General features: G+C 39.1%; 1 protein-coding gene across 2 annotated transcripts in view; it reads right to left on the bottom strand.

Moving 5' to 3' along the window:
• LOC145455653 (plexin-A2-like) overlaps positions 1–14955 on the bottom strand; it is a 43743-nt gene extending 28788 nt beyond the window's left edge. The window contains exons 1-9 of one of the 2 annotated variants that reach the window (XM_080333638.1): positions 14062–14955; positions 9606–9837; positions 7112–7247; positions 5730–5895; positions 3997–4165; positions 2761–3028; positions 1363–1554; positions 1115–1240; positions 518–618 (exon numbers count right to left, since the gene is read on the bottom strand). In XM_080333638.1, the coding sequence (XP_080189764.1) occupies positions 518–618; positions 1115–1240; positions 1363–1554; positions 2761–3028; positions 3997–4165; positions 5730–5895; positions 7112–7247; positions 9606–9837; positions 14062–14227 (1556 nt within the window). In that variant the 5' untranslated portion in view covers positions 14228–14955. The remainder of the gene's footprint in view (positions 1–517; positions 619–1114; positions 1241–1362; positions 1555–2760; positions 3029–3996; positions 4166–5729; positions 5896–7111; positions 7248–9605; positions 9838–14061) is intronic. The other variant, XM_080333639.1, reaches the window with a different exon arrangement.
• Between the last annotated feature and the right edge of the window lie 7536 nt (positions 14956–22491).

Genomic DNA, 22491 nt, shown 5'->3' with positions numbered 1-22491 from the left:
TTGTGACATATACACCGACTAATGATAAACATATACGCAATCTGTGCATATGCATACCATGAGTGCATGATGTGCAGATCCTGCTGTACTAGGAAGGTGCGGATATAGCCTTGTAAGTCTTACTAAGTATTGCGCCACCCCGTCATGCTATCCCGGAATGCTGAGCGCCAAGTGGAAAGTTAAGTCATAGATACCAGTTTTACTAATCAGGTCTTTGGTCTGAGTGAAGAAAAGTTCTTCGCGATACACCAAAAGCCAAGACACAAAATGGGTGGTGTAAATGACTATAGTAATCGAAATACCATTAATACGAAAAACAGCAACAAATGCACGGTGAGTCGCCATTCTGTCACCTTGTCAGATATACATGCCTACACTGAGACAATAGAATCAAATTTCCGCGGTCGATAGAGATTGTTTGGTATTTAGGCACTGCGCAATGTACACTTTATCGCTAATCGCTATGAACGGTTGATGTAGTGATGTTTAATGATGAATTTTCACCGCAGGCTCTTACTTGTTTTGCAGAACGCACCATCCACAATATGGATCTTCTGATGAAATACATTCTCCACATCCTGCATATTGCTCGCAACTGGCGACCTTCACTTGATAAACCTGGAATTAAGTTACTCGGGAAAAATGAACGGAATAGTACGTGTGGTTGATCTCAAGGTAAACGATGAAAGACTCCGATTTCAAAATAATAAAATAAACCTGAATAGCAGCATTCACCAATTCTCGTTCACTTGCGCCTTTGGATTAGAATCAGGATTAATGAATTCGCAAAAACTTGGGAAATTGAATTAAGTTACGAATTAGAAACCAAGATCAAGTTCAGTTCATATCAAATCAAAAAGTTAATTCTCCGAATGAGAATGGAAAATGTCTGTACACCAGGGTTGACTCGTTTGGCCCCATACAGTTCTCCCGTAGCATTTTCATGAAAATCAGATATTAGACTAGAATTAGAGCATGGAAATATGCTGGTAATCTAATTCTAATCACATTTGTGAAATGAAACTAGAATTATCTAGTTGTCGAAGTCTGGTAGTATAGTATCAACATTTTTCATAGCCCTAGTAGGCTAATGCTAATCAATAGAAAAACTCACAGCGGTATCTGTCATTCCATAGAAGTGAGACGAAGATTTGTCAAAGCCTACGTCGATCAGCAAAGGCGAGTCTTCCTTCAATGTAATCGATTCTATGAACGACTTCTTTGAGTGAGCAATATCCACCTGAATTAATATCGGATATACATCGCTAGTATTTAACTACCGTATTATAAATTCAGTCTATAGCTACTATTCTATCATTACGAAATTCACTCCAACCATATCCTAAATCCGAAGGGCAATACCTTCATAATTTTTCCATTCGCAGTGCCAAAGAATACCACCTCCGAATCCCGGAAACGGTCAACCGCAAATGTAGTGACTGTAGGCAATCCGTCTGTCCAGTTAAACCTTGGAGATAGATTCAACTTGAAAGTATCTAAGCTTCTGATCGCCTTGGCGACGAAGAGAGCGCTGGTAGGAAGACCGCATGCAGCCTAAAAAAATACAAATTTTAATGTCTATTCGATAAAATTGTTAGGTTGGCTGAAAACGCTGCACACCAAATTTGGCACAATTCCACCATGTGAGAGCGAAGCTACAGGAGTTTAAAAATATGAAATATATAATTATTGATTTTCTTTTCAGTTTCACTTTCAACCCCATGAAATTATTAGGTTGTCTAAAAACACAATTTTCAACTAATTTGTCTCAATTTATTGCACACAGTATACTAGAATTGTAATTACTGAATTCGCAAATTCAGTTATATTCTGAAATACAACAACAATCTAGGTCCAGATCAAACCAGAGCTGATTCTCATAAGCACGATGGCGAATGTCTGTACACCGAGCTTGGCTCGTTTAGCACTATACCATTGGTTCTCAAACTGGGAGGCGTGACAGCATCTGAAGGGGGACGCGAAGCTGATGTCAACTGAATTTTTTTTTCACGCTAGGCGCGATTGACCTCCATTTCGTGGTTGTTGCTCTATCTATAGTCCGAATTTCATATTTGAGAATTATCTCATCACCTGTCATAACCTTCCATGCTTTGAAACTAGCTGTCGGGATTGCCAGCATTCTGGTTGCAATTTTGTAATATGACGACAAAAGGGCGCGAAATTTTTCACTATCATAAAGGTAGGGTTACCATATACGTCCTTCTTTAAGAGGATTTGTCCTCTTTTTTGACTTTTTTGAAAGTGTCCTCGGAGGACGCTCAAATGTCCTTTGTTTTTGAGATTTTGGTTGAATATAGGGCCAAATTCTACTGATATACAGTAAATCAGCCCTGGCGTAACGTTCTGGCTGGTATTTCGGGAGCTGATCCGGAAAGTTGACCTTTTTTTTAATCAACCGACCACGAAATGGGTAAAATTTACCATTTTCTCAGGATTTTCCTCCGGTTTTGCAAGTCTCAAAATTTTGAAAAAGCGTCCTCTTTTCAGATTTCCAAAATATGGTAGCCCTATAAAGGGGGGGGGGGGGGGTCTCTAAAAAGGTTTGAGAACCCCTGCACAATACTGTTCTTCTGAGGGATTTCCAGGAAAACCAGAAATTAGATTAGAATATAATCAGATTCAAATTGAATTACCGGCATTAACTATTCGAAGCAGGCAGCTATAATCATCTAGTTTTTCACGACTGCCAAGCAGAAGTTTTGATACACCCGTGCCTATAATAGAGAAACCGTTACTTACGAAATATTCATTCTGCGAATTGATTTTGCAATCCTCAGTACTGTCAGGTACACTTATTGCGGTTGTTCCCGACAAGCAATCCTTTCTTATAGCGCGGAAATGTTCATTGATGGCTGTAAAGTTTGCAGAGCAAAGGCGATCAGGTTCCTCTCCTCCGCCCTTCATGTACAGGTAAAGAACTTGATCGACTTGATAAGCAAGGGTAGCGACTTTTAGTTTGCCACAGTCCACAGTCGTTTCCGTGTGCGACGCTGCAGCATACAACTTGCTGGAAATTCAATTTTTGTTTGGTTGTGTTGACAGATTAGATATCATTCCATTGTATGAATCAGAATGGCTATTACATTACACATTCAGTAAATAATATAATTTTACAATTTCGAGATAATCTTTTCTGCGGCTTTTCCGATTGTGCACTACATGTGTAGTTGGGTTGTTCAAAATGAAGTTTTTTTTTCAGATTTTCGCGGCTATTACTTAAAATTGTTAGGTTTGCTAAAAAAAATTTGACTCAATTCCGTTTAGTAGAAGCGAAGATGTCGGGATTTGAAAATTTTGAAATTACTATAAAAAATAAAAAGTCAATTTTCAAATTTTACTGTTTACCCCGCGGAATTGTCAAATAGTGTAATAAAACGATACGCAGCAAATTTGGCTCAGTTCCAACTGGTAGAAGCGAAGTTATTGCAGTTGAAAATCGTGGATTACAAAAATAGTATTTACTGTGAGCAATCCAAAAATGAGGTCATCCAATGCGTGCATCTTGTAGAACAGATTGGTGCAGAAAAGTTTAGCAGAAATATTTAAATTGCTCACTAAAGCAAACGAAGAAAAAGGTAAAGACGCTTCCTTGACAGTTCGACAGTTATTTGGGTTGGTGGAGATACCAAAAAGTACTATTTGAACGCTATATGCATGTTTTACATAGTAATACAGTATACATACAGTATTTGTTGAATGGTTTGGAATCGGCAATACTGTACATTACAATTAAACTGAAGGTATAACAGCTTTTTATGCAATCAGTACCGATTAGGCTATTACTGCGGTATAGCGCAGCTGCTATTCATATATTACGCAACAGAACCGTATTTTGAATGCGTTGTGTGCCTTTACGCACGACCATGAAGCGGGCAATTAATTTTCGCTGAACTCGGACAAAGCCGTTTCTCCGCTTAATACGGTCAACAGTGAGCGGAAAAACCGTCCGAATTAAGCGGAGTCGACTGTACTTACTTGGGACCTCCATCGATTCTAGGATCGTCGTTTGAAGACGTATGACAAAATCTGACCAGTTTCGTTTCGTGGCTCGTCACCCAAAGCATGAATGCATGTTCGTCAGTTGTCCACGATAGTATAAATGTTTTGTCGTCAGTTACGTCAAAATATTGTGATCTGGATATTGCTGTAGAGAGAAATGAAGATTAGCTTCAGTAAACCCCATTCTTAGTCAAATCTACGAAGCGTGCCACGAGTCGGAAGCGAGACACGCAAATTGGAACCGGCATAAAATAATTTTAATTAAAATACGCCAACCTAGTTTATGCAATAGAAGGAGTTCGTGCACCATCCAAAATAGCACTTTGAGCTTGAGCGATCTCTTCGCCCTGATTATTCGAAATTTCATGCCTGTAACTTCATATTTCTTGATGCTATTATTGATATACAGTGTTATTTACAATTCTCTACTGGTTGCTGACGATTACGCCCGACGAGTGTCAGCCGAAAACATTCAGGATTACTTTACTAACAATATATTATGTATTTGTATATTAAAAATTATTGTGTGATGGGAATAGAAAATGAATGTCAAAAAAACCAGTGATTGTATACACCCACTTAGTCGATTCACAAAATCTCTTATGTGCACTGGATTTTTCATTCAAAAATAACTTTTTCCTCAAATATTACAGGGTCGACATTAAATTGTTAGGTTGCCCAAAAATACACTGTACACCAGATTTGGTTCGCCCGCAACCTGTAGAAGCATAATTTGATTTATTTGAAAAAACTTTTTTGAGTAATTTAACTGGTTCACCCATGAAATTGTTACGTTGTCTATGAAACGATGTATAATAAATTCGTTTAAATTCCAACCCGTAGGAGCGAAAATATTGGAGCAGCGTATAGCTAAATGATCGAATTCCCCGCCGTAAACACTATTTTATTGGAGTCTAGAACAATTTCATGTGGTAGCCAGTAAAATTTCAAAATGATATATTTTCAAATAAATCCAAATTTTTCTTCTTCAGGTTGGAATTGAATTGAGAATTGAAATTTGTTACGCATCGTTTATTTTGGACAACCTGACAACCACCTAGCCGATGCAAATAAAAAAAAACTATTTTGGACCAACCTTGAACTATTATACACTAGGGCTGTTCAGAAATAACTTTTTTCCGGATTTAAGCCATTCACTGATTAAATTGTCAGGTTACCCTAAAAAACGCCACACACCAAATTTGGTTCAATTCTAACGAGTATAAGACTCCGCAGATCCAATAAAAAAATTCAATTTATTGGGGAAAATTTAAAAAAAAAAAAAAATTTTTCTTTCAACCCCATGAAATTGTTGAACTGTCTTCAAAGACGATGCAAAACAAATTTGACTGAATACCAACAAGTAGAAGCGTAGTTATTTGAGTTTTTCATTGATAATTCGCGGATTATCCTTGATCGTTCCTACTACTAATTCCTACTAGTTGGAATTGACTCAATTTTGTTTTGCATCGTCTTTGAAGACAGCTCAACAATTTCATGGGGTTGATAGAAAAATTTGAATTAAAAAAAAAATATTATTCAAGAAATTGAAAATTTTAATTGGATCTGCGGAGTCTTATATTTATTAGAATTTAGCCAAATTTGGTATGTGGCGTTCTTTAGGGTAACCTGACAATTTGATCAGTGAATGGCTGGAATCCGGAAAACAAAAAAATATTTTTGAACAGACCTATATGTACAACACCTACCGGTAAACTTGAGCAACGATCCGTCTGGGGTCGTTCGTGGCGGAATTAGAATATCCACAGAATGCGGCTTGCTCGCGCCTGAGCCGAAGTAAAAGAGGTCCTTAGACGGTGATTCGTTGCTGATATAGACTGAAGCAATTGTTCTTTCCCCGCCAACTTGGGCGATCTGAAACATGTATCATGTTAATGTCCATAGGTCGCTGGACAAGGAAGCTACAGATATAGCTGTTTAAGGCTTTCGAATTGGATGGTCCAAGGAGATATGAATGGGATATGAGATATATTTACTAAGTAAGTATATGAAATATGTATGAGATATGTGTGCCAAGTATATGTATATGAGATGTGAGATATGTGTACTAAGTAGCAGTGATGAGCATTGGACGGTCTCGGATAGGGTTCGGACCGGATTTGCAACATTTTGAGACAGTCACATAGGATTCTGATTTTATTGCAGATTTTGTTTCGGAGAGTAGAAACTTTTGCTTAGGATATTTTTGGATAGTTCTGACCAGACGTGACTTGGATTTCAGGTCAAAAGACAAAATCGTCAGCTAACAACCAAACACGGACAGTGAACACGTTCTGATAGGACTGGCGGCGCTCTAATGCTGTTCTGTCAAATATCCAATGAAATATAAATCAGGTAACCCTAACCTTGACATTTGTAAAGACTATTCTGCTTAGATCTACAATTAGGATTCTTCGGAAAAGTTCATTCGATTCGGATTTTTCGGATTCCGGACGGCATTATTCGGATTCGCGTGGATTTTTGGTTGAGATTGTTCGGATTCGGAAGGATAGTTCGTCAGAGACTCGAGCTGTCGGACGGATTCGGATTCTCAGAAATCAATATCCGCTCATCACTGCTAAGTATGTACATGAGATATGTATACTGAGGTATGAATGGGATATGAGATATGTGTACTTAGTAAGTATATGAGATATGTATACTGAGGTATGAATGAGATATGAGATATGTGTACTAAGTAAGTATATGAGATATGTATACTGAGGTATGAATGAGATATGAGATACGTGTACTAAGTAAGTATATGAGATATGTATACTGAGGTATGAATGGGATATGAGATATGTATACTAAGTAAGTATATGAGATATGTATACTGAGGTATGAATGAGATATGAGATATGTGTACCAAGTAAGTATATGAGATATGTATACTGAGGTATGAATGGGATATGAGATATGTATAATGAGGTATGAATGGGATATGAGATATGTATACTGAGGTATGAATAGGATATGAGATATGCGTACTAAGTAAGTATATTAGATATGTATGAGATATAAGTTGTGTAGTTCTCAACACCGCCCATATGCAGAATATAAATTACGATCATCACGATAAATTACTTACCTGTGACGTCAACGCGTCGGTACATTTTAATATATCTGACGGGTTCGGGTTCGGAGAAAAAGGCTTCGTGATATTGCCCAACGTTAGAAGGTCGCAGGTGCCCAGAAATGCGGTCCCGCAAACGATCAATTGGTCCCTGAAATATCCGTTTAAATTTGATTTGGATTTATAAGATTTGAATAGTATGCTCATATTGAAATGAAGTCTCAATATTTTGGGCTGTCAGAGGCAACCGTCAGCAACTAGTAGAGAATTGGAAAGAACATTATATATCAACAATCACATTTACCATCATCAATTGCTTAACCTTTGAGGGGGCGTAGTCACACCATTCCTACTCCACTAGAATTCGAAGTAACATCGTGACTTTCTACTCAAATGCAAGTAGTAGAAGTAATTATTTCAAAGACAAGTCAAAACTTCACATACTAGAAGTAGTAAATATAGATCTCAGGACTCAAAATACTAAAGAAAATACTTTTTAAAAGCAGATCTGATCGATGAGCAGATAATTGTATAGGCGGCCGCTTTCAAAATTGCAGGATGTGGTTTTGCGACTGGCTCAAAAATAACCAGATACATAAAAGTACAGAGCTTTAATATACAATCGAATAGTATATTCATATTCGGGTTTATTTCAATTCATATTCGGCTTTATTTCAATATGAATATATTATTCAATTAAAATATATTCAGTTACCGCGATCGCGACACAGTCGCTACTACCCCCTCCCCCTAATGCAGTGGTTCCCAACCGGGGGGGGGGGGGATTTTGAAATTTTTAGGGGGGAATCTGGCTTCAGGGTTGTATCGGAAGATACACTGGATTCACATGGTTTTTAGATTTTTATGGTAGAACTGTTACAGTTGTATGTTTCTTTGGTGGATTTTAAGCTAGGTGTATGTTTAAATGCCTTCCGTGGGGCTCGCGAGATGATTTCGTTGCGCCCGTGACAGCCTCTCGATCAAATTGCTACTAAACAGGAAAAAGTCAAACCGAATTCAGCACAAGGCTGCTGGTGAAAATGTTTACCTTTTTAACCCAACATATGAGCTAACGTGAAAAACCTACCAAATTCATCGATTCAACTCAAGGCCAATGGCCATAGCAAACGGACTCGGTGATTTAGTTTTCGTCAGCGACTACCTGACCGGTAAAAACAGGCCGAATTTAGCTGTACTTTACCAAAGTATAGTGCGGTCCGCATTCGAAATAGTTCGGACATATCTGAATATGTACTGCAGATTGGCCATATATTGCTCAGTCAACAGATGGTCGTGCGTCAAAAAGCATCCTTCTATAGTCACAGGCAACTTTTTCATAGGGGGGAATTTTAGATCAAATATCGGCCAAGGGGTCTGCGAGACGAAAAAGGTTGGGAACCACTGGCCTAATGTGTCAGGACAATTTACACTCATAAAAGTAACACAAGCATGTCCTAAAACCACTTTCTGTTTTCCTACATCCAAAATGTAGAAAGCTTTTTGCCTGAAAATATTTTCAGTAGAGGTAGGAGTAGCCTAACAACATAACCACTTGGTTATGTAGTACAAGGGTCGCGCAACCTACTCCATCACTCGGAAAAAATAGCAGTAGGCTACTTCGTTACTGACCATCTCTGCATATCGCACAGCTGTAGGCGCAACCAGACTGGGACAACTAAATAATTCGAGTCGTCTAATTATACAATAATTATAACGAAAGGCCGGTAATCTAAATTTAATCTAATACGTGAAATGCTTCTTTGCTCTGATCTCAATTGTAATCTAATTTGTGAAATCTTTCCATGCTTTCATTTTAATTATGATCTAATTTCTGGTTTACCTGAAAATGCTACAGCAGGATTATGGTGGCGAGATAGCGTAGTGGTATAATCCACGGCTGCAACACCAATGGGTTGCGGGTTCGAGTACGACTGAGGTCGACTCCAAATTTCCTACCCAAGTGTTGGGAGTTTATCTAGGCTCCTCCTCCCCATATTATTCGTGCAAGCGGTGTTTTATAAAAAGCCTAGAAGTGGGCCGTGCTACAAGTCGGCAGTTACGGAATGTAAATGAAGAATATCTGCCTAGTCTAAATGACCATAGTAGTCGAGCAACACCATTAATACCACAAACAAATAGGAGAACTGTACAGTGCGAAACGAGCCAAACTTCAGCTACAAACATTTGACATTCACATGCTTATAAGAACTCTGATTCGATATGAAGTGAATTGATTCGATTTCCAAGTTTTCGCGGATTTTGTAATTCAAATTCTAACCTAGTTTGGAAAAAATGGAGTAGCTATAATTCTAATTCTAGTGTAATTTTGAAATAAGCTGTGTAGCTACAATTCTGATTCTAATCTAATTTGTCAAAAAACTGTGTAGCTATCATTCTAATTCTATCCTAAAAAGTGTATAGCTACGATTTTAATCCAATTTAAAGAAGTTGAAAATTTTCTAGTTGTTCAGCAGCGAACAACTACGCAACGAAAACACAAATCACAAACCTGTGTGGTATAAGCAACCTATTGACGTTGTCGACGCAGCGAGAAACCGGGCAATTCGCTTTTTCACACATGTACGGAGCGACGCATTCGGGGTTGTCTTCAAACGGCCCCAGCTCCGCTACTTCGTCCAAGGTAAAGTCGGGCAGAGATATTTGTAGGATGCGATTCGTTGCTCCGATATACAAAGCGTTATCGTGGATCGTCAGGCGTTGAAACGTAACCTCCCGCGGTCCTGTTTTGAGGACGACAGAATTATTAAATGCTTTTCTTTCAAATCATGGCATTTTGCTGTCGCCATCATGATCACGGCAGACTTGAACAAACTATATAATACTATTTGTAGGGATGGTGTGAACCTCTGAAAGGTTCAGGTTCGTGTGAACGCGAACCTTTTTGAAAGGTTCTGTGTGAAGACGAACGTGAACCTCATGACGTCACGTGACGTCATATTGCTAATCCGAACCCTATCTTTCAATAAAGTGATAGCGTATAAGAATGTACACGATACCTAGCGAAGACTCGGGCCACATAATGTCACAATGCTGAAGTGCATATTGGCGTTTTAAACGTCGCTTAATGTATCAACTGAGGCAATCAAATGATATAATACTTCCATAAAATCAATATTATCCGTCGCTTTGCCAACAATTTCGATGAGGACTTGACATGGAATATATGCTTACGCCTTAACAGTCTTGGTCAGACCTGACAATGTATTCAGCGTCTGAGTATTTCTACATTGAATTTGAGCAGAGTGTAAAACAGGGTTTCTATACTTGCTACCGATATTATCCCATTAAAAGTTATGCAGCAGTAGCCAACACCCCAATCGCACGGTTTTTTTTATGATACAATAAACATATGAAGTCAAGATTGATTGGTTCAATAAGCATCATTCGCTGACTACATGTAGCGTATTTCGCTCGTGACGTTGAGTGATTGCGAGTCGAGCTCTTAGCAGAGAGTCGCTAAATATTCACAAACGGCAATCTGGATATTTGGAGCAAACTTTTGTAACAAAGCAAGTAAAATTTTTGAGATTGTCAAGGTGTATATTCGTTTTGTGTTGATTTTTTTCTGCTGCCAGCGGCATGCACAGAGTGGCCCGCAGTTGAAATGCAATAAATTTGTACTAAAGATGTCATAATGAAGTGAACATTGTAATATATGAAAAAGGTTCACAGTGCAGAACCTATCAAGGTTCTGTTATGAACGTGAACCTCTGAATTTCCGAGGTTCACACACAGAACGCGAACGTGAACCTCACGTTCACACCATCCCTAACTATTTGTCCGATTATGGACCATGGGTTCTAAACCAGGGGTCCGTGGAACCCTTGCTGGTACGACGTACCAAATCATGTGGGTACAAAAGCCAAAAATTATATTGATAACCCACAAACAGCGGATATTTTCGAGAAGGATCTAATCAACTCAAAAATTTTCGTCGCGATACACGTGATTTCATGTCAACGGTATTGTTGATTGATAATATGTGTTGAAAGTAGGTATACGAGAAATTTTATTGGAATCTCATTTGTGAAATCTTTCTATGCTCTCATTTTTATTGTAATCTTATTACTGGTTTTCATGAAAATGCTATAGGAGAGCTGTATAGTCCGAAACGAGTCAAGCTCGGTGTACAAACATTTGTCATTGTGGTGCTTATGAAATTAAACTCTGATTGATATGAACTTTTGATTTTTGTTGCATATATTTCGAATTCTGCATGTAATTCATATGTAATTCAATGTAATCATAATTCTAATCTAGTTTGGAAACAACTCTGGATCATGGATCTCTTTTATTACAGAACACGTCGCGACTCTAAAACTATTGCGTAGTCCATTAGTAGCGCCATTCATACTACTGTATTAGATGTTAAGATATATGCATTGTGGTATATATTTGTTTCTATGACGGGTTTCCGCGAAGATTTGCAGATTAGCGTAAGTGTTCCGCGGGTTATTATTGGTTAAGAGCCACTGTATTGGACCATTGCCTATTAGGTCGTAATTCTCATAATCGAACATACAACGGTGTAACAGTAAATACGCGACTGCAATGCAGCATGATAGTGGAAGTGAGATGTTAAACTTGCATAATAAAGCTGCTCGTGCTCATCGACATCATCAATATAAGCCCAAGTTATGACGCCGCATTTTCTCTAGTTTTCAGCAATTGCATTTCAACAATGAAGAGGGATTCTCGTGGTCGTTACTGAACGAACAACTTCCGTCTCGCGCAATTCTGATTACAAAATATGCAGCATCGGCGGGATTTAGTTTTCGCTGTTCATTTGCGCTTCGACTATTGGTGTTCTCACTACGTGCTTGAAAAATGAAATGCAATCAAGGCTGTACCGAGCTTCTTCCACAAATGTAGGTGTAGCGCATATACGTTCAACTGGGCAATGCCCAAAAGTTGCACAATGCACAATTGCACATGCACATTCATACAACAAAACGCATTGCTCTTCTATCCATAATATGCCGGACTTGAAGTGTGGAACAGCATCTCCGTCGTGCATGTCCAGGGTCCACATTCAAGTCGCAATACAAGCAATTTCTACTGAATCAAGACCAGTCAGCCCTCGAGATTACAGGACCACAATCTGACATATCGACTTCGCCATTTCATTTTGTCGCTTGTCCATTCATGTAATCTCCTGTTGCTTTTCATTCAGTGTGCGTGTGCAATGTGCAGGCCTAGAGACCAGGTGGGTGTCTGATTGAAAGACTACTCCAAGTAGTTTCGACTCTCGTTATCTTTTCAATTTAGCGCAATCTTCTGATGTTTTGGAATGACATAGTAATAAACTAATAATAAAACATAACTGAACTGAGTTCAAGCTGATCGATAGGCCTATAACAATAATACACTAATTTCGAAGAACACAATTTTACTAAGGGCGAGATATAAGCGAGGATCGTCGACTTTTTTCGATCGGTTGGTCTCGTATAGGTTCGAATCTGGCGGGGTCAAACCAGAGACTTGTTTCTAAAACTGGTATCCACAGCTTGGCACTCGTCGCGCTGGAATCGTGCGCAACATTGTGGCGCTGACACGATAACAGAGCGGTTTCTTCGCATCTTAATCGTCAAAAGCGCCGCGGTCTGCAGAGTCATTTTATTGACATTTTCATCGGATCAGAACATATCAATATTGCGAGATAATGAAAAGATATATGAAGGTGTCGAAACGACTTTGAGTAGTCTTTTTAATCAAGGATCCACCTTGGCCTAGAGAGGTGCTTCGTAAAAAAATTTCGACACGCCTTCCTTGATTATAGTGAAAACATTCGCGCCCCTTATTGTCATATCAAAAGATATTGAAAAGAACAACCAGAATGTTTGGAATCCCAACGCATTGTTTGGTGGCATGGAAGATGTTATGGCTGTTAAGATACTTCTCAAATACGGAATTCGGACTATACACAAAGCAATAATTATGAGCTGGAAGTAAATGGCGCCGAGCGCGTAAAATATCCAGTTTAATATTTTACTAAACATAATCATGTGCAAGATGGTATCCTGTAGTATACATGAATATTTTAGCGATTTGTGCCTAATCCCTTCTATTACCGCACTTGAGCTTAGTTCAAACGTAGCCTACCTACATGACTATAAGATAAATCAAAAACCAATGGCTCAGCCAGTAGCTGGTAGCTACACCCATTCACCAGTTACATTATCATCATCATTGTAATGAAAATTTTATCAAATCAAAGCACCACAAGATTGCGATATAATAAAAAGATAGGAAGGTACCGAAGCCACTTTGATTACACTTTTAATCAAACATCCACCTTGGCCTACAGCATGTAAATAAGAGGCAAGCACACTGGATTTAAGATCATATCATAAAAAGGAAGCGTCGAAAATGCATGCTACACGTGTCGGCAGGCGAGGTAGATATCTCGCAATGTGGTCCGGTAATTTTGAGGGATGACTTAGTTACACTTCATTCAGGGACATCTTCTGATTAGTGCAGCGTTCGGTATCAGTCCAAATGTAGCAACAGTGTGTGTATAGTACGAGGCAATTTTGACATCGAGATATAGCTAGGATTATTGCCATTGTTGACACTTGGACATTTCAGAGCAGATTAAACTCATTCCGAGTTCAAGAAACATTTCTCTCAGGCGGCTTCGCGGGATGCTTTCACGACCCCAATTTGAGAACCACTGGCCTAGAGTATGTGAATGAGAGGCATGCACAGTGTACACTGGATGAAAAGCAATAAGGAATAACATCAAGTACTAGTGATGAAAATGATCATGGTATCCAGGCGAGGTCGATATCAGATCGAGGCCCGACAATTTCGAGGGATGTTTAGTAGTCATATGGCGCAGACGAAATAAACTGTTTTCTTTCACATATCAACGCCTTGATAGGTAAAAACGGTTCAAAGGTTTAAAGCGACACGTTTCCAGCTGGAAAAAAGTACCCACCAACCTGTTGCGTTGTTGCATAAACTCCTGTTGCTCAGATTTAAGGCAGAATCAGTAACGCTAATCACTCTGGTTGCAGAACGATTCGGAATATCCATATTGCAGGAAGAAAGAATCCACAGTGTTAAAAAAGTGTAAATCCGAAATTGCAGTGTTCCCATCGATAACATAATTGCCGTAAATCCCAAATAGTAAAATCCGATTTTCAGTTCAAAAAACGTCGATGCTACTTTGATTTCATTGCATTATCCCATGACCTCTTAGAGAAGTTTGATTTTCTGTCTACAGAAGAGGGAATATTTAAACTTTGATTTAAACATCACGATTTACAATTTTGAAAATTCATTAATTCTAATTTGAAAAGCTTAAATTTTTCTAGTTGCTCGTTTTTAACTGTGAATTCGTGTTGGTCTGTCAATAGGAGAGCATGTACGTACATTTGGCTGCCTCCCGCATATCATACGATCAATCGTGATCACGCGCATATCCTTTCCCGTTTCGATTCAAACGCGGAAACATGCCATTACATTTCGACGATTGTAACGCGTTCACGTTCAGTTCATACTGTTCAGTGTTACGTGTTGAATCACATACAGCTCTAAAGCTACAACGTATATAGGCCTGGTGTATTCCATCAGTCTAGATATACTGCGATATCGTGTTTCTGTTGTGGCATTCACCAGTTACACAAGCGAGATCGAAATCACTGCGATCAATAGGTTGGCATTCGCTCAACGTCTGTTGCTGATCGTTACTTGGTGTTACAGAGCAATGCAAATTACTAATTCCTGTACATTTCGAGCGTGCCATCGACGCTCTTCAAGACGTTTAGTGTGTGTGATTGAACGACACTCTAGCATCCGAAAAGCATCACACATCACATCGCAAATGCTGCTGGTTCTACCAGACGAAATGCCGGTACTCTCGATTCTCATCGAAGTTATGAAATGTTTCTACGCTCTCATTCTAATTCCAATCTCATTTCTGCTGTTCCTGACAATGCTACAGGAGAACTGTATAGTCACAGTGCGAAATCAGACAAGCTCAGTGTACAGAAATTTGCCATTTCTTGATGATGAGAATGCAGTAGGATTTTATATGAACTAAACTTGATTTTTGTTGCAATTCTAATCTAACAGGGAAAAGACTATTCTAGTTGTTAACTCTGGTAAAAAGCTGGCATCTTGCCATTATTTGCTGATTGAGTTTGGGGAATGAAATCAGCTAACAAGCACTCCGCGAAAGAACGCGTGAGGCGAACCTGTAGGTACCCGCGCTTAACATTTCATACCGGAAATGAACTCATTTTATTTATAAGATATGTGGCGTTACGACACTCAGTACAAGTGTGCGTTGCGTTGCAACTATAGGGCTGAGCGCAATCAATATGCTATCAATTCTAATTCTAATTCTCCGCTGCGGAAGGCTGCAAAATACGGTCGGTCGCATATGTAGTAGAAAGTAGGGATGGTGTGAACATAAGGTTCACGTTCGCGTTCTGTGTGTGAACCTCGGAAATTTTGAGGTTCGCGTTCACAACAGAACCTTGGTAGGTTCTGCACTGTGAACCTTTTTCATATATATTACACTTTTCACTTCATTATAACTTATCTGGTTCAAATTTATTGCCGTTCAACTGCGGACCACTCTATGCATGACACTGACAGCGTAAATAATCAACACCTTGACAATTCCAAAAATTTTACCTATTAAATATCCAGCTTTCGGTTTGTGAATATTTAGTGACTCTCTGCTGTGAGCTTGGCCGGCAATCACACAACATCAAGAGCGAAATACACTACATGTAGACAGCGAATGATGCTTATTCAATTGATATCGTTTTCTGATGTAAAAATCTAGCAAGCTTACGTGGCCAATCTTGTCTTCATATGTTTACTGTATCATAAATACGAAATCCGTGCGATTGGAGTGTTGGCTATTGTTGTATAACTTGTTAGTGGGGTAATAGCGGTAGCAAGTATAGAAACCCGTTTTACACTCTGCTCAATATCCGTGTAGCAATACTCAGACGCCGAATACATTTTCCGGTCTGGCCTGGACCGTTAAGCCGTAAGTCCTCGTCGAAATTGTCGGCAAAGCGACGGAAGATATTGATTTATGGGAATATTATATCATTTGATTGTCTTGGTTTATATATTTTGCGACGCTTAAAACGTCAATATGTATTTCAGCATTGTGCCATTATGTGGCCCGAGTCGTAGTTAGGTATAGTGTACATTAATATAGGCTATCACTTCATTCAAATATAGGGGAGGAATTAGCAATATGACGTCACGTGACGTCATGAGGTTCACGTTCGCGTTCACACAGAACCTTTCAGAAAGGTTCGCGTTCACACGAACCTGAACCTTTCAGAGGTTCACACCATCCCTAGTAGAAAGCTAACGCACACGTCAATGGAAATGACGTAACTGCGAAATCGTGATCAACCTACAGCATTGTCGCGAAGCGTAATGAAATACAAGGTATGGTCGATATAATACCAAATAACTGGTGCTGTGATGTAAAACTGGTATTATACACAATGTGGTCGCAATGTGATAATGGTACATATGTTAGGGTTACCATATTTTTTTATCCGGAATGGAGCACACTTTTTAAAAATCATAAAAGTTAGTTTTAGGAAGTTGAATGTAGTTGATTTTGGAATATTTACTGGAAATCTTGTTGTTTTGACTAAAATAAGGTCATCATTTTGGCGCGACTTCCGAATTGCCCGCTTTATTACGTTACTTTGTGTTGTTGACACTAAACTATAAAAAAAAAGGTCATCACTATGATTCGACTCCTGAGTTACCCGCTCGCACGTCCGCATTACCTATTTCGCGTCATTTATACCGATTTTCAGTTGACCCTGTCCATAAGCCTCGCTGTAAAATCTGTAGAGGACGAATTGCCAGAGAGGAGGACATTTAGGCGTCCTCGGTGGACATTTTCAATCTCCTGAAAAATGTGGACAGATCCTCCTTAAGGAGGACGTATGAGAGCCCTATAGTACAGCAACCCAGGGGCGCTTGCAGTTGTAAAAATACCTAGGATGTTGCTTCGTGGAGACTTATCCCATCCTAGTTCCCATTCACTGCGATCACAATGCCACGAACACAACTAGATTTATGAGAATGGTAAATGGTAATGATACAAAACAGGCACGAATACACCACTATCAGAAAAAGGGTATTTTTTTGCTATACTGCAATGCAATATTTTCGATCTTCATAGGGGCTGTGTTGACCAATACCCAAAAAGGTTTACGCATCCAAGCGAAGGTATAGTCTATTCGCCCACAACTTCCCACGAGATAAAGTGACAAGTTGCAAGTAATTTCTAGAGCCTGACCAATATCGTGCCGGTCTATTCCACCGATATTCAAAAGATAGGCCTATCGCATCTACCTTAATATGCATTTCCAAGGCTTCAGAACATTTTTGAACAGTTATACAGCCATTACCATGCTTGTTGTACATGAAATAAACTAGAAAGGCCACGTCTGGACACCTGTAATCTATACGAAATAGATCAATATTCCCGTGTACACAGTAACATATTATAGTTCTCTGGTTTCCTACTATGCCATGATGTGACATCACGAAAATTGCGACATTTTTTACCTTGACCGATACCGATATTTATTTCAAAGTATGATATCGACTCGATATTATCGGCGAACCGATATAGTCGGCCTGACTCTAGTAATTACCGAGGTTTCAAACGCGTTTCAAGTAGCGATGCCGTTAATAGGATTTCTTATGCAAAGATAATCCGCAAATCTAAGACAATGGTTACAAAGAGCTAAATCTCTAAGATGCGACAGATTTTACGCATTTAGGGATTGCTGACTGACCTTGCCAGATTTAATCGAACCATCGCATAATGTATTGGCATACATAATCATAGTTGTTTAACTATTAGCGCCAAATGCCGGTAGTCCAATTCAAATCTAATTTGTGACATGTTGCTGCGCTTTTATTTGAATCCCAGTCTAATTTCTGCTTTTCTTGAAAATGCTACGAGATGACTGCATAGTGCGAAATGATCCAAGCTCGGTATACAGACATTTTCCATCCTTCGCGAATTCAGTAATTCTAATTCTAGTCTAATTTGGAAAAAAACTACGTCGCTATTATTTTAATTGTAGTCTAATTCGTTAAAAAAAACTGTAGTATCATTCTAATCTATTTTGGGAAAAGCATAAAATATTCCAGTTTTCTAACTTCGCTGGCATATAGGCTATACTTGCACGCCCTCAGAAAATGATCATTCTGATCGCCCCCGCTCGTTATTGGAAATTTACAATCTCGTGATTTCATTCCTTCAAAAGGGGAGATAAGAAGCGGCTAAGCCCTAATAGTACCACAGAGCCTCCTAGCGTCACTCATCACTATTTTCATAGAAGCGTCAGGAAGCTACTACATTGCTGTATACCGGCTGCCATGTTCCTAATACATAATCTCACCGTATAACATTGAGCTTGTCAGCGACTATTCGCCGGCGTTCAATGCGCTGGCATTTAATCCAACGCCTACAGGCATCATATTTCGCGGCAACATGTGAAGCTGTTTATCATATCTGACATGACTAATATGTTTTAAATATATAGGTTACGGGACAGATTGAAGCGTAAGGTACATTAGTGTATACGTTAGGGTTTCACGGCATGCGCGGACCAAGCGAAGCGACGATCAGCTATACAAATTCACTGCATCCAATAACTGTCTACAATATAGCGCAGTACTACATAACACGAAAACATTGCTAAAATACGTTGTAAATGCATGATTATATTCAATACTGTTCGCAAATTGATAAAATGACACTTTATACCGGTATCGACTTTTATTATGAAATCTCCGCGCTATATATCCCTGTAGCCTATTGACAGTTTTAACCAGAAATAATTGCGTAGTAATAACACCAAACATGGTGACACTTGGTAAAAACAATTCATTAATTGAAGAACTTCGAGGTACAGTACTTCAATATACAATTGTGTAGTATATTCATATTGAAATGACCCCAAATATTTTCGGCTGTCAGGATTAATCCTCAGCAACTGTATAAGTGTATAGTTCTTTGCAAATCTCTACTAGTTACTGACGATTGCCCCTTACGAGTGTCAGCCGAACATATTCGGGTTTCTTTAAATAGAATATACCAATTCACTTTCTCATTTATAGACGCATAGCAATGGAAATGGCTACATTACGGCGAGCATCACGGTATTTTTGTTTTCGATCGTAAATGCCAAGTCGAGGCATAGGCTACATTTTCGTGACAAAGTAGCGCTCTCAACTTGCTGTCCTGATCTATTCTCTCAAAGAAGCTCGCAATGAAGAGCTTAATGGTTTAGTTCAGTGGTTCCTAAACTTTTATCGACACGCCCCCTTTATGATAGTGAAAACTTTCGCACCCCTCCCCCTTATCATGAAATCACAAAATATTAAAGAGAGCAATCAGAATGTTAGCAATCCCCACGGATAATTTGATGGCATTGAAGGTGATGGATGGCCGTTGATGAGAGAATTCAGACAGCAATAATCATGATCTGGAGGCAAATCGCGCGAAATTATTTTCAGTTAACTGCGGCTTCGCGCGCCCCTTCAGACGCTGTCACCACTGCTTTAGTTTCTTCCCTTTACCTACTCATCGTAATTAGTGAGTATAATACAACTTCCGGTTTGCCGTAGCCTTGTTTTTCTCATGTAATAAAACGGTAGTATATCTGCATCTGAACTCTACATCGTCGTGGTATCTGTCTGTCGTACGCAATCGACCTTTCTTGTTAGGAAATGCGCAATCACCCGATTATATTAGTAGCTAGTTCTTTAGATTGCTATTCAGGTTATTTCCATCTATACTATAAATGGAAACATGAATCGCATTGCATCTTCGCTACGCAGGCTGTATACGCAGTTGCCTTTAGAGCAAATATTGAGGTGAGAGTCGGTCCTTATCAGCCTACCCTAGAAATTGTCGATCTATTGATCTTATCGTGCGCGGAAGGAAGACGCACTCGTGACCTGTTGCCAGCGCATTTCTATACAAAGGAATACCTGACGGGGCAAGCAGATTTGGACTGGATAATTCTAGTTATATAATTCGACTGATCAGAGCGAAATGCCGCTAATCTAATTCTAATCTAATTTGTGAAATCTTTCTTTGCTCTAATTCTAATTTTAATCTGATTTCTGGTTTTCCTGTAAATGCTACAGGAGAACTGCATAGTGCGAAACGAGTTGTGCTTGCTGTCCAATGTACAAAATTGTACATATTCCTACATTTGATATTCTCATCCTCATAAAAATGAACTATGATTAGATATTAACGGAACTTATTGATTCAATGTCCAAGTTTTCGCGAATTCAGTAATTCTAATGCTAATCAAATTTGGAAAAAACTGCGTAGCTGTAATTCTAATTCTAATCTAATCTAATTTAATCAAATTCTAATCTAATACACGGCTTCGATGGATGATACTTTGCGCGAGCATCTCGGCCCGGGATAGTAGCAAAATCTCCTCCCAAAGGCACCTGTCATGGATTTTATAGTGCATGGCGATACCATTACCACGACTTGTTATACCACGACTTTGCTTGCGACAGGACCAAAAAAATTGCTGCAAACAAAACCTTTGTTATTGTATTTCCGAAAAGGTTTCTGACTGACTCACATCAGTATACTCAATACCAGTACTATACCATGTATGAATCGTATCAATTTGAACTGATAATGTAGATAATAATACTTCGATTTTACCTATTTCATCTTCTTTCTGTGCATTACATCATTACATTAAGAAGTCGATCAATTATGCCCCAGAAATAAGACTGCTTATCGACCATATTTACTGGTCGTCAATATCATGTGACCCTCATTCGGTGTGCGATGCGCATGTCTATAACTAATGTAAGGTAATGCAAGGTTATAGTAAGCAAATGTGGTGCCACTATAACGTAATTTGATTCCTTCCTCATATAGTGTTGTAGTGAGCTATACGGCTTGTACTATACAGTTGCTGCCTATGTTGCAATGTTTTCACTAGGGCGGACGATATCGAGTTATTACAGTCTGGACGACGTGTCAAGTTCAAATATGTACCTTTTATGCGACCGCAAAGTATATAATGTCAGGTCTCTACATCGCATTAAAGAAGATTTTGTATTTTTTCGACCATACCGATTTCATTGCACTCTGTGACAATCATGTGGGTTGATCACGACTTTACAAATATGCCGTTTTCATTAACGTGCGTAGCTTTGTACAAGTTTCGCATGCTGCGGTGCAACCAGTCGAGGTTTACAGACTACCACGGTGAAAATAGTATTCAAAGTATAATTTTCGTTGATAGAAAAGGACGCAGTTTATGTTTGCCCTTGATGTTTTTGCGGCATATGCATCATTTAAAACAAACATGTTTAAAACAAGGCCCTTGTTTAAAACATGTTTTTTTAAGCAATGACGACACGAATAATCGGTTGTAACGTCATAGTGGATTGATATTTACAATTGAAAATATAGGGTAAATATAACCCCTTTGACGAAATGTCTGTACTATTACTGTTCAACCGACTACAGGGTTCTAACCATCCGATATCGATATACGTCGGCTATATCGGGTAGGCTCGTACAACATGTTTTTTGGAAAGTATTTATACAATTATAGCATAATTTTACAACTTAAGAAAACACAATTTTTTTAAAGGCCTTTGTTTAAAACACTGTTCAAAAGAGGTTATAAACAACGTGTTTTAGAACACCGTTTGTTTTAAATCCAACCCTATGCGCGTATGCATAATTGCATATACCATGAGTGCGTGATATGCATATGCTGCTGGGCAAGCAAGGTGCCTTGTGCGGCTTTCTAACTCTCGCGCCACTCCTCCATGCTATCCCAATCATGCATGAGCGCCAAGCGGAGAGTCATGGGTACCAGTGATACTAATCAGGTCTTTGGTATGACCCGGCCAGGGATCGAACCCATGACATACCGATCAAGAAGCCGGACGCTTCACCATTACGCTATCTTGATGGTTAAATTAACTCTTATTGACAACACACTTATCATTTCAGTACTCGATAAATCATATCTCTCGCTATACTACCTAGAATTCATAGAATTTATGCTCGAATCATTCTGTCCAGCTCTAGCGTTCCCCCGTCCGCCTCAAAACCCTGAGGATCTTCGCTAAGACTGAAAGCTTTGAAAACCAGTGAGAGCTTCTGATCAGTCTACCAATGCGCCAGCTCTTGGTTCTCCGGGTTTGTATTTTCCCTTCCCAAAGACGCTTAAACATCCTGATTTCACTGCCTCCTTAATACGGATGCTAGCACTTGTAAAGGCAAAGGCGTGGGCTTCAATCTGAGCTGGACTCCGTTCCTAGAACGAGAAGATATTGATGACCTGACCTCGCGGTTC

Source organism: Botryllus schlosseri, chromosome 14 (genome assembly GCF_051294905.1).
Source record: "Botryllus schlosseri isolate E-star chromosome 14, Bs_hap1, whole genome shotgun sequence".
In the NCBI taxonomy this organism is placed as follows: Eukaryota; Metazoa; Chordata; class Ascidiacea; order Stolidobranchia; family Styelidae; genus Botryllus; species Botryllus schlosseri.
The sequence above is the reverse complement of the archived record's forward strand: the minus strand, read 5'-3'. Positions and strand labels throughout refer to the sequence as shown.